This window comes from Ursus americanus, chromosome 12 (genome assembly GCF_024610735.1).
Source record: "Ursus americanus isolate L20-20 chromosome 12, mUrsAme1.1.p, whole genome shotgun sequence".
In the NCBI taxonomy this organism is placed as follows: domain Eukaryota; kingdom Metazoa; phylum Chordata; class Mammalia; order Carnivora; family Ursidae; genus Ursus; species Ursus americanus.
The window spans coordinates 64,334,145-64,350,117 of record NC_142138.1 but is presented as its reverse complement, the minus strand read 5'-3'; the positions used below and the strand labels follow the sequence as shown (position 1 = coordinate 64,350,117).

The 15,973-nt window shown below is 47.0% G+C and overlaps 1 protein-coding gene across 2 annotated transcripts in view; it reads left to right on the top strand.

Moving 5' to 3' along the window:
- Positions 1-562: 562 nt before the first annotated feature.
- The window catches only part of VTCN1 (V-set domain containing T cell activation inhibitor 1), a 62,786-nt gene continuing 47,375 nt past the window's right edge, over positions 563-15,973 (top strand). For both annotated transcript variants that reach the window (XM_045801409.2, XM_045801410.2), the window contains exon 1: positions 563-779. In XM_045801409.2, the coding sequence (XP_045657365.1) occupies positions 748-779 (32 nt within the window). In that variant the 5' untranslated portion in view covers positions 563-747. The remainder of the gene's footprint in view (positions 780-15,973) is intronic.

Genomic DNA, 15,973 nt, shown 5'->3' with positions numbered 1-15,973 from the left:
CCCCACCCCCAGCACTAGCTTCTGGGAAGAGCCAGTCAGTGTCTCTCCGGAGCGTGAAAGTAATGGCTAGGGCGGCAGGGCCGGACTTCTCCCCCTTTCGCTAAGAAGCCTGAAGAGGTCTGCCCACCCGGCTGGACTGCCTCGGGGGCCCAGGGCCAGCTCGGTCCTCGGTGACAAACTCAGCACCCTGGTCATCCCCGCTCACCCCCTCCTAAGGTTCCCCACCATGAATCCCCTCCTTGAGATACCACGCCGGGGGTGACCAGCCTCTGTCTGAGCCTCAACTGCCCCCAGGGAGAGGGGCTCCGGCCTCCCGGCACAGCCCTGACACTCTGAGCTGTTCCAGGCCCTTCTTATTTGGAGATTACATCGCCATCCCCGGTGCTCCCTTCCAGAGTCGGGAGGAGGAGACGTGCGCTGCACACAAACCCCGAAGCGGGGGGGGGGGGGGGGGGGCAGCTGTCGCCTCTGCCCCCCTGGCCAGGTGGAGGCCTGGAAAGGCAGCTCTGCGTGCCTGGCTCCCCGGCGGGCTGGGAGCGGGTGCCTCTGTGCCTGCAGGGCCTTCTGCCTGGCAGCCCCGTTTCCTCATACCTGAGCCGGCCGCGGCCGCACGCACCACTACCGGCCTGAGCGCACTATTTAAGGCCAGCGCCCAAGAGCTGGCTGTGAGTCACAGCCCGCGCGGGCAGCGGCAGCTCCAGGTCCCCCAGCACCCAGCGCGCCGTGGGAAGGGACCCTGCCCTCGCCATGGCTTCCCCAGGGCAGATCATCTTCTGGAGGTAGTGTACTCCTCTCTCTCCTGGCCGGCCAAGGGGACAGGGCTGAGGGCTTTGGGGGGTGCGGGGGACTCCGGGGCTACCTGTACCCTTATCTGATCCAGCATGGGGCTGGCCGGAAGCCTGGCCAGACCAGGGCCGAACTGGACCTGACCGAGCGCCACACCCCAGCTGCTCAGGGCCACCTCTTCAGCGTCAGACTGGTTTTCTGCCACGGAGGCCTGGCACCTGCCCGGGCAGCTCTGGAGCAGGGCATGTGGGTGCCAGGCCGAGAGCTCCCCGAGACATCGAGGCTCTTGTGGGGCCCCGAGCAGGGTGGCATGGAGCTGCCTGCTGGGATGGAAGGGCGCCAGTGACTGGTGATGGGTGGGATGCCGGGGAGCCCACTCTACGGTCCCGCGATGAAGCAGGGGACTGGGGTGTGACTTCCCAGGATGGCTGCATAGCCCACACCAACGTCCTCCCTCCACCCCCAGCTCCAGGATGGGGCCCTAGTTCTCCTGGGGGCTCCCTGGAGAGGAGACCCCTGGGGCTGCTGCTGAGAAAGCAGGCCTTTCCGAAGGCCCCCTGGGGGCCGGGGCAGAGCAGGGAAGGACACAAACGCAGGAGCTTTGGAGCTTCGGAGCTTCGGAGGCACAAATGCAGAAGGCAAGGAGAGCTGACAGGATGGAGAGCTGAGAAGAGGGCGAGCCTAACCCCCCATCCGTGAGGGAAGAAGCCAGCCTACCCCTTACATTTTGCTCCGCTCACATAGCTACCTCTAGTTGCCCCTTTTTCCCCGCAGGACATCACTTCCCTTTCTGCAAAGAATGAGATGGAAAGTGAAGGAAGGGTTTTCCCGAGAGGGTTGGTGATTCAATGTCCGTCACAACTCATGATGGTGTTTAGGAAGACAGGAAGGCTGGTACCTGTCGGTTCTAGGGGTTGTTTGAGAGACCGACCCTCTCATTTCTAGGTGTCTTTTCCAGGGAGAGGAAAAGAAGGGTGGGAAGGAGGAAAGGAAAGCTCAGATTAGCAGTGAAGTTTGTCAGGAGGCTGAGGGAACATTACTTCCCAGCAGCAGCCTGGAAAATTCTCTCCCTTCAAACAAAATGACAGCTCCCTCCCTTGTGTCCGTCTAGAATAACTAGCCCTGCAGCAGGGGTGGGGGTGGGGGGCTCTGTGTGGCCAGCAGGGTGTTGGGCAGCACTCCCCTTCAAGTGGCCCACAAAGACGCTCTGCTCCAGGGAGGAGCAGCAAGTAGGAGGGCATCCGTTGGGGCTTTTCTGTCCTGCAAGAACACCCCAGGAAGCACCGACGTCGGAGGAACTGATGTTTTGCCGGCACCTTCCATGTCCATGCCCTGGGCTAAATGCCTTACAGAAGTCTCCTTTGACCCTCACCAGAGCCTGTGAGAGTTCATTATCGCCTCAGAGAAGTTAAATCATGTGCTCAAGGTCACACAGCGTGCAGGGGACAGGGCAGCATTTAAATCCACTCTACCTAACTCTGAAACCCAAGCTCTCTCCTCTGAGCCAGGCTTGCCCCCACCCCCCTCCCTGACCTGCCTGTCCCAGCTCCCCCTGCCCCCCTCCATTCCTGCATTCTGGCTCCATAGATGTGAAACACTCCTCATGCAACAAGTGACTCTGTTGTTCCAAAGATGGATGTGTGGGCTTTCTAATAATACATTAAGACCAGCCTGACTGGTTTGGTGGGAGGATTAGCAGGAAGTGGGTGTTCAAAATGCATATTCCCCCACCCTTAAGAGACCAAATGGAATCAACAGAGACTCCTCTTGTCGGCCCCAGCATGCCTCATTAGCTATTCATGCTCTGCAATTGCAAAAGCGATGACAAGCCACAGAGCTGCAGAGCTTTTGTGCAAAGAGGCCACCCGGAAGAGGGTCAGTGGGCGGGCTCGGTGGGAACCAGGGTCTGGAGAATTAGGGAACCATGCGAGCCCACCTGGGAGAACCCCGTGTCCACTCTTGGCCCTAACAAACCCTCTTTCTTTGCCATAATTTTCTTAATGCATAGTGATTGCTTTTATTGAGGTGATCATGACCGTTGGTGGTGTGGGAGAGCTTATGAGAGCGCCTGGTGGTGGATTGCTCTCTTAAATAATTATCAGAGAGCTTAATACCTTCAAATCTCATGCTCAAAGATGCATGCCACTCAGGGATGGAATACCGATGTGCAGTGTCTACTGTGCCTGACCTCCTTGGTATATTTAAATACTGTGTGATCAGAATTTTCCTCCCCTCTTCCCATTATAGCTGTCAATAGGAACAGCATTTGCCCATGGAACGTTTGTTGAGTACCTGCTAGGGGTCCAAGGGTGGAAAAGTCATGACTGATGAGGTTGTGGGATATCAGTGAGGCTCGATGGGGTAGAGTCCAGCGCCGACAACCAAGAAAGAATTCTTGAGACGTCTTTGGTGCAAAACTGGTGGTTTATTAAAGCACAGGGACAGGACCCATGGGCAGAAAGAGCTGCTGCCCCGGGTTGTGAGGGGTGGCCGATTTTATATTTGGGAGTTGGGGGAGGTAAGAAACAGGGAAGTTTCAAAAGGATTTTCATATGTCAAAGAAGACTCACAGGATCCCAGAGGCCTTGCCATTGTCAAGTTAAGGTTATTTTTCCCTCTAGCAAGGCATTACCGTGAAGATATTTGGGAGCTTCCTGGAGAAATTACACTCTGCACGCTTCAAGTATCTGTCTATGGGCTGCAGGTTACAGAGACATTCAATTGTATACATTTCCTTCCAGAAGCTAGGTTATTGATAGAAATGCTTTGTTCTTGTAAACTGCTAAGACATTTTAAACTGAGGGAGATGCAAGTCTTGCAGGATTGTGGTCTCTATAGGTTAACTATTTCTTTTTCCTTTAGGGCAGCCAGGAGTGCCTGAGGAATGTCACCTACATCCCATGGGGCGGGGGTTGCGGGGCGTCAGTTTCTGCTTTGTCCTCAGCTTGCCTTCTGTTCCCTCATCAATGACCCCTACTCAACATTATGTTCTGGTCAACAGCATTAACTGAGTACCTGCTCTGTGCTGGGTATTAGACTAAGCAGTGGGGTAAAAGCAGCTAAGACATTGGGCGATTATAGCCTAATGAAGGAGAAGGATTCCCAAACAGATCATTCGGACCTGCTCTTCATAGGTCAAGAGATAATAAGAGCAGGATGCAACAGCAGCACTTCCCTAACCTGGGGCTTTAGGGAAGGTTTCCTGAGCCAGGTGATGGCTGGGTTAAGTCTTGAAGGATGAGTTAGTGTGATCCAGGTGAAGAAGGGTGGGAAGGACACTCTGTGCAGAGGAAAGAATAGAATAGAATAGAACTCATGGACCAACATGGGGTTTTGGAAAACTACAAGCTACTCTCCTATCATCATCAGAGTATGAAGCATGAGGCAGGGAGTGCCGGGATGAAACAGGAGAGGAAGACCCAGGTCATGCTAGGCCCTGTCTGCCAGGCTCAAAGTTAGGAGTTTGTTGCTGTGATGAGGAGCCAATGAAGGCTCTCAAGCAGGGGAATCTTGGAGGTTTTCATCTTAGGTGGGTTACTCCAGAGGTAGCATGGAGGATGGATATGAGGGCATTGAGCCTGGGGGACAGGAGAAACAGTAGGAAAACAGTTGCAGTCAGAAGTATAAGGAATAATGAGGACCTAAAGTAGGGAATGATAGCAGGGATCTAGAGGGGAAAATCAATTCCAGAAACGTTTAGAACTTAAAATCAGTAATATATGGTAAATGAATGGAGGGGCATGTAGGGTGGTGCAGAGTAGGAGTAGATGAGGCAAAGGAAGGAGGCTGGAAAGCCCCCATGTTTCTGGACTGGACAGAGTGAATAGGGAAGAGTGAGGAGAGATGAGAGTTAGTTAACTCTGGTACATGATGAATTTGAGGTTCCCCTGGGACCTCCAGTTGGAGATGCTCAATAGGCAGTGGAAGGCATGAGGTTGAAACCGGGAAAAGTCAGGCCTGGAGATAGCAATTGAGAGTCAATGACTCACAGGCAGGGAATGATCACCTGGGATGTCTTCTAAGGAAAGCACATAGAGAGGGGCAAGGAGGCAGGGATGGAAAACCAACTTTTAAGGGTGGACAGAGGACGATGAATCAAAGAAAGAGCTGAGAGTACATGGTGGGAGAGGTAGGAAGAGACCAGGATAGACAAGTCTCAGGAATGTCAACAGAGCAAAGTTTCATAGAGGTGCCAGGGCTGGAAGGGTGTCATTCCGGCTCAGTAAGGTCTGGTGCTGATAGAGAGATCCAATCCACACAAAAATATGGCCTATGCAGCATTTCATCAAAACACACATGGCTTTGCCCAGAAAATGAAGAGAACATCCTGCCAAGTAGACTCTGCACCCAAATGAGGCCAAGAAGGGGCAGGGATGGCTCTGAGGCTAGCCTGAAGACAGGCTCAAGGGTGCATTGAGTGCACACAGTCAGCAGAGAACACCAGATAGCTGTAACATCTGCTAGTTCTCCTTCCTGAAAGCAGAGACACAACTGTAGCAGAAATGAGGCCCAGCTGGCACAGATTTCAAATCTTTATTCTGCTTTCCCTTACTCCATCCTCCTCTCCCTCCCTCCCTCCCTCCCTCCCTCCCTCCCTCCCTCCCTCCCTCCCTCCCTTCTTTCCTTTCTTCCTTTTCCCTGGATTCTTCATCTATTCTTATTCTGACTCTTCTATCTGAAGTGAGTTCTTTGGAGCATTTAAGACTGGGGGAAATCACTAGCAACAATGGGATTAATGAAGACATGTCAAAGGAAGGAAGTTACTAATGGAGAAGCAGGAATCTTTTTGCCAGAAGAAGGTGCATGAAACATAAAATGAGGGAGGCTAGAACAAGAGCAGCTCAAGGAGCTTTGCTCTGAAGTCTTGGCTTCCCATTGTCCCTGAGTTTTCAAGCTGGTAACTGGCTCAAACGTACCAGACATTAATGGCTAGAGAAAACAGTGCTTGGCAACACAAAGTTTGCCTCACGGGAAAATCATGAAAGGCCTGGCTTGGGGAGGATCTCAGCACAGGCCATGATGATACTTGAAACCCCCTGAGATATGAGATGGGCCCAACTTTCAGACTCTCTGAGCTTACAAAATCTAAGCCTTCAGGGCCCATCGCCCATGAACAGGACAGAAAGTTAGAAAATGAGACAAAACTGTGCATCGGAAGAAAGACTTAAACAGGTGGCACCTGTGTTCCTGCCCCCATCAGAAGTCCAGCATCTTCTGAGCCTGGCACTCTTTCCCCATTTCCAACTCTTACAATGCTACTCTCTTTCAACATTCAGCTCAAATGGTGTCTTCACTTTGAAGTCTTCCTGAATCTTTCTGGTTGCAATCAATTGCTCCTTTTATGTTTGTCGTTGGCCATGTTGATGGATTTCCGTTCCTGGTGCCCATCTGTTTCCCTCCATAGGATTAGCCCCTTGAGGGTCTGCCCTTTGTCCTGTTCACTGTTGTATGAAGGCAGTGTAGCACCATGGCTACCTATCTGGGCTCTGGAATCAGACTGTCTGGATTCAAATCCTCCTGTCACCTTGAACACTTACCCCACTGGAATTAGTCTGACTAATTAGCCTCTGTGAGCCTCAATTTCCCTATCTGTAAGATGGGGGTGACAATATACCTAACTCCCAGGGTTATGTGAATGACATGCGATGATTATATGTCTGGCACATCCTAAGAACTCCATAAAGGTTAGCTATTGGTAGAGTCATTATTTGCAATTCTACTATGCCCAATACATGACTAGCTCTCTGTGAAAACATATTAACCTCAACTCCATGACCCCACTGGCCCTCTTGTCCCTTGAACAGGTGTTCTCATGAGACTATACTTTGGATAAATTGCCAGCGGGGTCTCCTAAAGACAGTTGATTCTAACAACACTCTGGAGAACAGAGTTTTCTAGATTCTTGTTTTGAAAAAAAAAATCAAGTCCACCTCACCTTCTATTGTTTATGAGCTTGACACATAATCTGTCTCTCAACCTGAGAATGACCATGGTTTAGAATAAATGTCTGGCTCTACCAGTATTGAGGATGAAAGCAAATGAGGTGAGTAGGGGAGATCCTTGTGTATACAAACTCAGCATCTAGATCTTCCTCATGAGGCACTGTTGACATCAAGAGCCACAACATCCAGGGGGAAGTTGGAGCTATGGAGAGCTGACCAAGCACTAGGTAATGGTTAACTAGCTAAACCACCCCACGCTCCTAATTATCTCCATTTCATAGATGCAATTGTTGAGGCAAGACGACTTGCTCGATGTCTCCCAGCCAGCCAGTGGCAGGAACCAACTAGGTCCCACCTAGATCTCCATACTAACTGTTATTAGAAAAGTATCTTTCTAATTAGCTCTGCCTCATCTCCTGCCACTTGAAGCAAAACCCATCTCATCACTGGCAAAACTCACTTCCTCTGGGACAAGTGACTGCCAGTGTTCTTAACCATGGAGGAGGGAGCTGTCCCCAGAACAGGCTAGAGTCTGTGGATTATCAGCCCCCAATTTGTGTTGTTTCAAGTAGCACACAGCTACTTGAGCTCTAGATGAGTGAGTTCAGGAGAAAAAAGTGACTGAAACTCAGAGAGAATTGCATACTTTCAGAACTTGAAAATTCAGACAGTACACCCCCTCATTTTATTGCTGAGACAATGAAAATAAATTGTGTGACTTGCCCAAGGGTCATGCAGTTTTAAAAAGTGTATACAAGAGAGTTCTTTCAATAATCCTATATTGCTCAGTGTGCCTAGCTAAAAACTGTGTTGGACCACAGCCAACCACGATTTACCCAAACAGCAACGCTCCCTAAATCGGAGAGACCAAAGCTTCCTACACATTAACCTTTGACATATGAAGAAGTAGAAATAATGTTTGTACTAGAATTAAGCTGACCTGTGTTCATATTCTAGCTGTCCACTCCTAGCTGGGTGACCTCAAGTATGTTACTTAACCCCTCTGTGTCTTCATTTCCTTCCCAGACAATTGGGGTTAATAACAGTACCTACCTCATAGAGTTGTTGTCAAGACTAAATGAGTTAACATACATGAGAGGTTGAGAGCTGCACCCAGCTCAGTTAGCACTTTATGTAGGAGTTACTCTTATTCAATTATTCTCTCCCACTGTTTTTACAGAATAACAAAGTGATTTGGAGGGAGGGAAAGGAAGGACAAGTCCAACAGTGGCAGCTGGGTTTAAGGGACCTCAGCGTCTGAATTGTCCTGGGGTTTCAGTCAACTGGAGAGATCTTCTTTTCTAGTCCCTGTTTGGTGAGATATGGGAGCATTCCAGGCCACCTGAGTGGCAACACACTGTACAACACTCCGAGTTCAGTCTCTGGACAGCAGCAGCAGCACCACCTGCGCCTGTTAGAAATGCAAATTATTTCTGGTACCGCCCCCCCAAGACCCACTGAACCACAACCTGGGGGTGGGGCCCCATAATGTGTTATTAACAAGCCATCCAGGTGATGCTGACGTGCTCTCAAGTTCCAGAAGCCCTGTAATAGAGTTCTCTCTGTGCTCCTTGATTCCTCAGGGAAAGCACAAGGATTTAATCCAGACAGAGATAAATTTCACTGGGATCATTTATCACCTCACATTCCTCCTTAAGAAATGTTCTAAAGAGGGACAGATGGGTCTTGACGAAAGCAAAGGGAAAAACATGAAGTTTCTGCAGGTAAAAAACCCAGGTCATATTTCTCTTTATATTAGCTTTCCGCAATCCCAAGCCATCTGCGGGGAACATTTCAGATTTACTAGCTCATCACTTCCAAATGTATTCCTACTACTCCCAGCATAGCAGTAATGGGAGAAAGGGCAGACGGTTTCCCCACTTTCTTTTTCCGCAGATTTAGAATGAAAAATTTCATAGAATAAAAACCATGAAAGATTTGAGAAAGGGAGAGAGCATCCATAAAATTTAGGGGTATTGAATTGTCTCTTTTAGCTTCCTAAGGGCTCCTCATTGTGCTCTCTCCTACCCCCCACCCAAAATGGCCATTTCATACCTTTCTTCTCTTCAGTCCTCTCGCAAGATCCCCCCCCCCCCGCCACCCCCGCAACCTCCCGCCCCAGTCTAAGATGATTATCTTGCTGTGTCCTTCACTGAGAAAATAGGAGTCAGCCAACAGATACTCCTTCATCTTTCCACTTCCAAAACCACCTGCTATACCCACCTGTGCCCTTTTTTTCTGGCTCCCTTCCTGGTAGGATGAGTCCAGCTCCTACCAGAGGGCAACCCCTCTGTGCCCTGGATCCATGGGATCCATGTGATCTTGCCAGCTGCTTGAGAACACCTCCACCAGCCAGCATCTGCCGTCCTCCCTCTGCTCCTCTTGTATACCTGTCAGCATGCAGCCCACAGTCAGTGTTTGCTATCTTCAAGGGGAAACCCTCTCTCAGCTTTACAGCCTCTCCAGCTCCCACCCCATGTCCCTTTTCCCTTCTCAGCAAACTTGCTGAAAGAGCTATCTGGAGTTACTGATCTGAGATTCGTGGCATCATGTAGGGAGTACGATGTGGTTCTTAGCACAGACTGGAGCCAGGCTGCCACTTTTTAGCCATGTGGCCTTGGGCAGGTTATTTATTCTCTCTGTGCTTGGATTCCTCATCTGTAAAATGAAGATGATATTAGAATCTGCATAATAATATTGACTGTGAGAATTATGTGAATACATATAAAGCATTTAGCAGTACCTTGTTGTAAACCGTGATTTTGTTCCCACTATACCAAGGTATTGCTCCTGTCAATGCCAAACCTAATGTTGATTTCTCTGTTCCTATTTTCACAACAGCATTCAATGCAGGTGTCCCACTACCTACTTCTTGATTTCTTTTCTTGGTTTCCATGATACTACACTCTCCTGATTCCAACCCCCCTTCCCCTGTGATACTGGTATGGTTCACCTCTGCTTGAGGTTCAACTCTTGGGGTTCACCTCTGCTTCTCTATGCCTGGTCTTCATCTGGGGATCCTCTGCTGCCCCATACAACTGGAAACCAATCCAGATCTTCCTCCGGGGAACCTGCTCGGGTATGAGGTCTTTCATTCATTTCTTATATTTGATGATTGGTTCTACTCTGCTAAAAAGCCTCAGGGTCCAGAAACAAATTATAATGGTATAGGGACAATTATCCTTTAAAGGAGCTGGCATGAGCTTCAGGGTTGGGATAAAGTCCCATAAGCATGCTAGGGTAAGTCATATACTAGCAAGTGCTGTGTAGGAGGATGACCATATTGGGCCACCCTTCCTGGAAACAGCCTCAATGCCTAGCAGGATTCCCCCATCTGCCTGTTTCTCATTCTGCTCAACCCATTATCCTGTCGCATCAGAGCATCATGGAGTCCAAGCAACATGTACGATTCAAACACCTAATAATCTCTGTGTTTAAGTACCTAAGACAGTCACTCCGAAAGTGAGGCTGAAGGACACCGATACTGCAACAGAATATTCCCCAGAAGAGCTCTGTAGTCAAGCAAGTTTGGAAGCGTTGAATATGACTAGGTTGGACCATATGAAATTGGCAATGTTCAATTGTTTCCAACCTATAGAAATGGTAATTTCAAAAGGTTCAACCTAAAATGTGCTCTTCTGGGACATTCACTTAGGTGTATTAGCATATTAAAGTCCTAAAGGTAAAGAAATCTGTTTGATTGTGATTGATGCAATGTTATGAAAATGTAATCCTTTTAAAAATAATACTTATTAATAAACATCAGGACACACTTTGGGAATCTAGGGGCCAGAGTAATTAGGAAAGAACAGAAGTCATGAATAGAAAAAAGCACATTAATGTGAGCCTGGGAGCAGCATCAAGGGCTACACAGGTGCACGGAGGAAAAGAGCAGGCTGGTATTTTCCATTCTGGGAATGCCCGCCCATCTTTGATATCCAAAGTCATATTTTTCAGACCTTCCCCTTATACAGTAATTCTTCCCTGATTAACCTTCTTCTAAATAGACTATTTTGTAACTGACCTCTGCCCTTTTCTCCCTCCTAAAGTATAGGGAGGATTCATGAGGTGACATCAGTGTCTCATCTCATATTCCTCAAATGACAGATACTAAATAAACATGGGTATTATTTTGACTACCCTCTCATTATTATAATTATTAATTAGTTCATCTTTTCCGGGTATTATCATCGTCCCAGTTCATAGGTGTTCACGTAATTTGCTTACAACTGCGAGGTGAGTTCGGCCAATCTGGATGTGGGGAGGAGTCTCAGTCCCGGCTGCTGGTGCCTCAAGGAACATCTCACATATGCTCTGTAAAGAACGTGGGCACGTAGCCAGATTTGAATTTGTTTCTCTCCAGGCACCAGAACCAAATGTCCATGACAGAGAATGAAATTGTTGGACAGCGTAGATTCAGAGAGAGGAGAGTGAGACACAGGCTTGGCCATGACTAAATTCTCAGTGTTTCCACCCTCCCCACCCCCCATCCCACTGTCTGGAGTTCTTCCCCTGAGAGAGCCTTTAACAGGCTTCTCTATCATTCATATGCTACCTAATGGCCATCACTGTGGCAGACCCTCTGTGGAGTGACTAGGCATTTCGACATCAGTCAGCCCCTGTGGTCATCTAGCAGGTGTTAGGTGCAGGTAGTTATTATCCAAAACTTCTGGGGAAGTGGAAGATGAGAGTTGATAGGGTGTTGTTTCTCTATGAGAGCAGAGAGTTCATTAAAGTTGTTAATTGTAGCCTGGCAGGACTTAAGTGACATTAAACGGGGCCCTGACAGTTTTGGGTCCTGCAATGGAAGACAGTGTCCAGAGTGAGCATACTTACAAAAGAAATGCTTAGCCTGTTAGGGGCATGGCTACAAACATTCAATTGCCAGGAAGGGTAAAAACAAGCCTTTTTGATTTCTCATCATATAAGTGAAATCAAAGCCTTTGACTTAGGGATGCTGAAAGAGCAAACCCCGATAAGCCTTGAGCAGGCCGCGTCATCTTTCAGAACCTCACATCTCATTTGTCTTCTACCCATAAAAGTCAAATGATCTTCATAATACTGGAGATCTCTGAGAGCCGCCAGAAGGGAAGGGGCATGGACATTGCTACTTCTCTTCAGCTGCATGATAGATGGGAAGAGGGTGGGATTTAGAACCAGAGGGGCCTGACTCGACTTCCCTTTCCAGATCTATATTGTGTAATATGCCAGTCACTTAACTTCCCCTGTTAAGCAAGGACGATAAATGGACCTCCCCAAACCACCCTGAGGATCAAAGGTGATAAGGCACAATAGCTGATCATGACAGTGACATTGACGGCAACACATAGCTCTCTTGCGTTACTTGACATGTCTAAATCTTTAATTAGAAGCTGTATCACCCTTTTGAAGAAGATAACTTTTAAAAAACACGAAGACCCATACACTGTGGACTTTAAAAAATAGGCAGAAGTATTAAAAGCAATGGTTATACACGTTCTATCTTCCATTTCCTTTTGGGTCCAGCTTTCAAAGAGTCTGTCCTTGTTAGGGATGTAACCCCACATTTTGGATCTCTCGGAGACAACTTACGTCAATTCTGGCATTGGCCTTCTTGTGAGATCACATTACAGTCCCACAGCCTTACAATCATGGCCTCCAGTATTGTCAATACGTTGCTACAAGTTCTGCATACATTACTGATTAATTTAACAAGTATTTATTGATCATCTATTTTGTACCTGGCACCAGAGATCCTAGGGTTACAGTCATGTACCAGGTGTAGGGCCTAACATCATTCAGAGTACAGATGAGAAGAAGAGACAGAGAAATAAGCACACAATTATAATACAGTACTCTATATGCCACTGCAGGCCAGTTTCAGAATACTTTGAAATCAACTTCTAATCCAGTGTTGGTGGTAGTGATTGTGGCAGATGGTTAGAGAGACTTTTTGAGGGAAGTGGCTTCTGAATGGGAATTAGTGAAGCAGGGAAAAGTGGGAAGAACATCCAGGCAAAATACAAGGCCTATGACGTGGGGCAGGATGGGAAGACATGTAGGAAGGCACAGCAGGGACCAGAGTGGCATCTGGAGAGACCAGCATGGGCTAGGTTTAACCCTCTCAACAGTTGAAGAAGTTGGCTTTTATCCTCCCGTTTTGCAGCTGAGTATATTAAGGCTTAGGGTGCTGTGAGAAAGCGAAGGGAGATGTCTGGGGAAAAGACTAGAAGATGTGCAAAACCAGCAGAGGAGATCAAATCGCTTTTGAGAACAATTTTCAGATGAGAGGAGAGATGATGAGGTCAGGAAGCCTTTGGTCAATGGTAGACTCTGTGAGGCCCGTTACTTATATTTTCTGCAAGGGATCATAAATTTCATACTTAACCATTATCACAACTGTTGAATATAATATATGCAAAGGGAATCGAAAATAGAGTCTAGATCTATCTGCCTCCAAAGTCTATACCCTTTCCTAGTTTAGAAAGAAATCTAGCTTATTTTTAATGCTAAGAATAAGTGGTTGGAGCAGCTGGGGAGGTCAGGGTGTTGGCAAGGTGACTTTTACAAGGCCAATCCCTTTAGGTCCAAGGGCTTGATGGCTGAATAACTATGTCAAGAGCCCAGCTCCCCAGGAGCCTCAGGGCCAAAATCCCAAATGCCATGTTCCAGGGCCTTTCTTTAAAAGCCCTTTGAAGTAAAACTGTAAGTGTCAGTAAAGAGGGATATTGATATGAGAAGGAGGTGTTTTGATACTGCAAAGCTATCAGGTTCTTGGCCCTTTTTAGGCACTAGAAGAACATTTTTCCTCACAGACCCCCCAACTTCTGTGCTTAAACTATAGGAGAAGACTAAAATTTTGAAAGTTTTGGGGAGCCTGGCTGGCTCCGTTGGTTGAGCATGCGACTCTTGATCTTGGGGTTGTGGGTTCATGTCCCACACTGGGTGTAGAGCTACTTAAAAATAAAATCTTGAAAACAAACAAACTTTGAAAGCTTTTGACCATGACCAAAACCGGGGTGGGGGGGGAGATAAATCTGGCTGTTTTCTCATATTTCCAGGTTAACGTTTTCTCATAGACAAATTCCTAGATCAACAAAATCCTCAACTTTCATAGAATTAGCAAATAGGTAATTAGTTGCCCTAACACTGACCTCAACCATATTCCATTTATTCTAATAAAGGTGTTATATGAATGTAAGTGCTAATTTTCCAAGGCAGAAAATATGGGGCCTAGAGGAGAATCTGTTTAATATGTGTGTCAAGGATCCTGCTAGCTTCCCCATTTCCTACCCTTAAGGCAAGTGCAATCGTAAAGAAGTGAGTTGCAAGATGGTGGGCTTTCACTGGCATTCCCCAAAGGTGCCAAACTGCCGAGGAAGTGTTTTTTTGTTTATCTGAATATTCTGGGGGACTCCTGGTGCTGCTGCCCACATGGGCTTCCTGGAAATGAGGCTGTTCTCAAACCATCTCGAACCACGTTATGAACACAACTCCTCCCTTAAAATGAAGGCAAACCAGTTCTGTGTAACTTCGAGCCCGTATGCACTGGGTTCTGGCTCTGACTCTAAAAGTGCAAACCACTGACCCACGAAACTGTTTCCACTGTTTCTGTTTCAAAGGCATCATGTTGAAAGAAAGCCTGTTTGCCCACCGTCTAAAAAACAGATCAAACCTAAGGAAAATAGTGTTTTCTTTGCTAAATGTATTTTCCTTATTTGTTTTACAAATGCAATGTGGGATTAGTGTGGAATAACCACCGCTATTATGTCCTTTCAGTCTTTTCCCTCAGTATTTGTATTTAATAAATGATATCATACAGTGCATATTATTTTAGATACTTCCAGGACGCCCAGCTGGCCCAGTGGGTGGAGCATCCAACTCTTGATCTCGGGGTCGTGAGTTTGAGCCCCAGGTTGGATGTGGAGATTACATTAAAAAATAAAATCTTTTTTTTTTAAAGATTTTATTTATTTATTCGACAGAGATAGAGACAGCCAGCGAGAGAGGGAACACAAGCAGGGGGAGTGGGAGAGGAAGAAGCAGGCTCCTAGTGGAAGAGCCTGATGTGGGACTCGATCCCAGAACGCCGGGATCACGCCCTGAGCCGAAGGCAGACGCTTAACCGCTATGCCACCCAGGCGCCCCTAAAAAATAAAATCTTAAAAAAGAAACTACCTTCTATTTACTGGTTTTGGGAACATGTCTCATACAAATAAATATTCTTGGGTGATATGATTCTTTACAGCTACACAGTACTGCCTCTAATAATGAACCTTAATCATTCACCCAGCTCTCTGTTCTTGGACGTGTAGGTGCTTTCAATGATTTGCCCACAATTACTATGTTAATTTTAACTAACCCTTTAGTTGCCATCCTTGGGAGTGCATCCCTTTGGTTCTTTAGAATGAGTTCTTAGAAGTAGAATTACTGAATGGAAACTCACTAGGTACATTGTAAGCCTTCTGATGCACGTGGACAAATTGTCCCCCTCTCCTTACCCTAAAGTTTGCACCAACTCACACCCCTACCAGCCATCTAGACTCCCCAAAATAATAGTGTCTATATAGGCCTTTCCCAGGACCAGCACTAAACCCTTGCCAGTGTTTTGAAAAAGAAAATGGCAAATTTTGTATCTAATGTTCCCACTTTCTCCATTTCAGAGGATTTCTTTTTCATGCCTTAGCCTCCTTCTTAATTTACCAGCCAACCCTACTCTCAGTAAAGTAACTAATACACTCATTTACACCCAAGTCTCAGTGATTAATGAGATTAAATATTACAGTATACATTTTAATCAGTAACAAAACCGAAGGGCTAAATTTCTAATAGCGTTTCACTTTATTATCAAGCTAAACTTCAGAGAGATTGTGGAGTAGAGGAAGCCCCAGAGGTAGTAAAACAGAGGGTCAGCTGTTCCCCTTACTCCCAGGGCTGCCCTTTGCAGAGCCTCTGTTATGGAGTGACAGAGGAAACAATGAAATATTCACAGTCTCTTCCTTCTCTACCCAAACCCTCAGGAAAATCTTGGGTGTTTTCTGCTAAATCTCCCCAACTCCAGCTCATAATGATGAATTCAGTGGAGTAAACCCTGCACAGAACACTGAGCAAGGTCTAAGACAGAAGACAGAGGATTTGCTGGTGAGAATGGACTTAAAACTATGAGGGAGAAGAGACCAGGGAGCGGACTTCAGAGAGAGTTTTGGGGAAATTTCAAAAAAGAAAAGCTTGGGTGAGCTAATAAGAAGGATAGCAGTTGCAAAAGA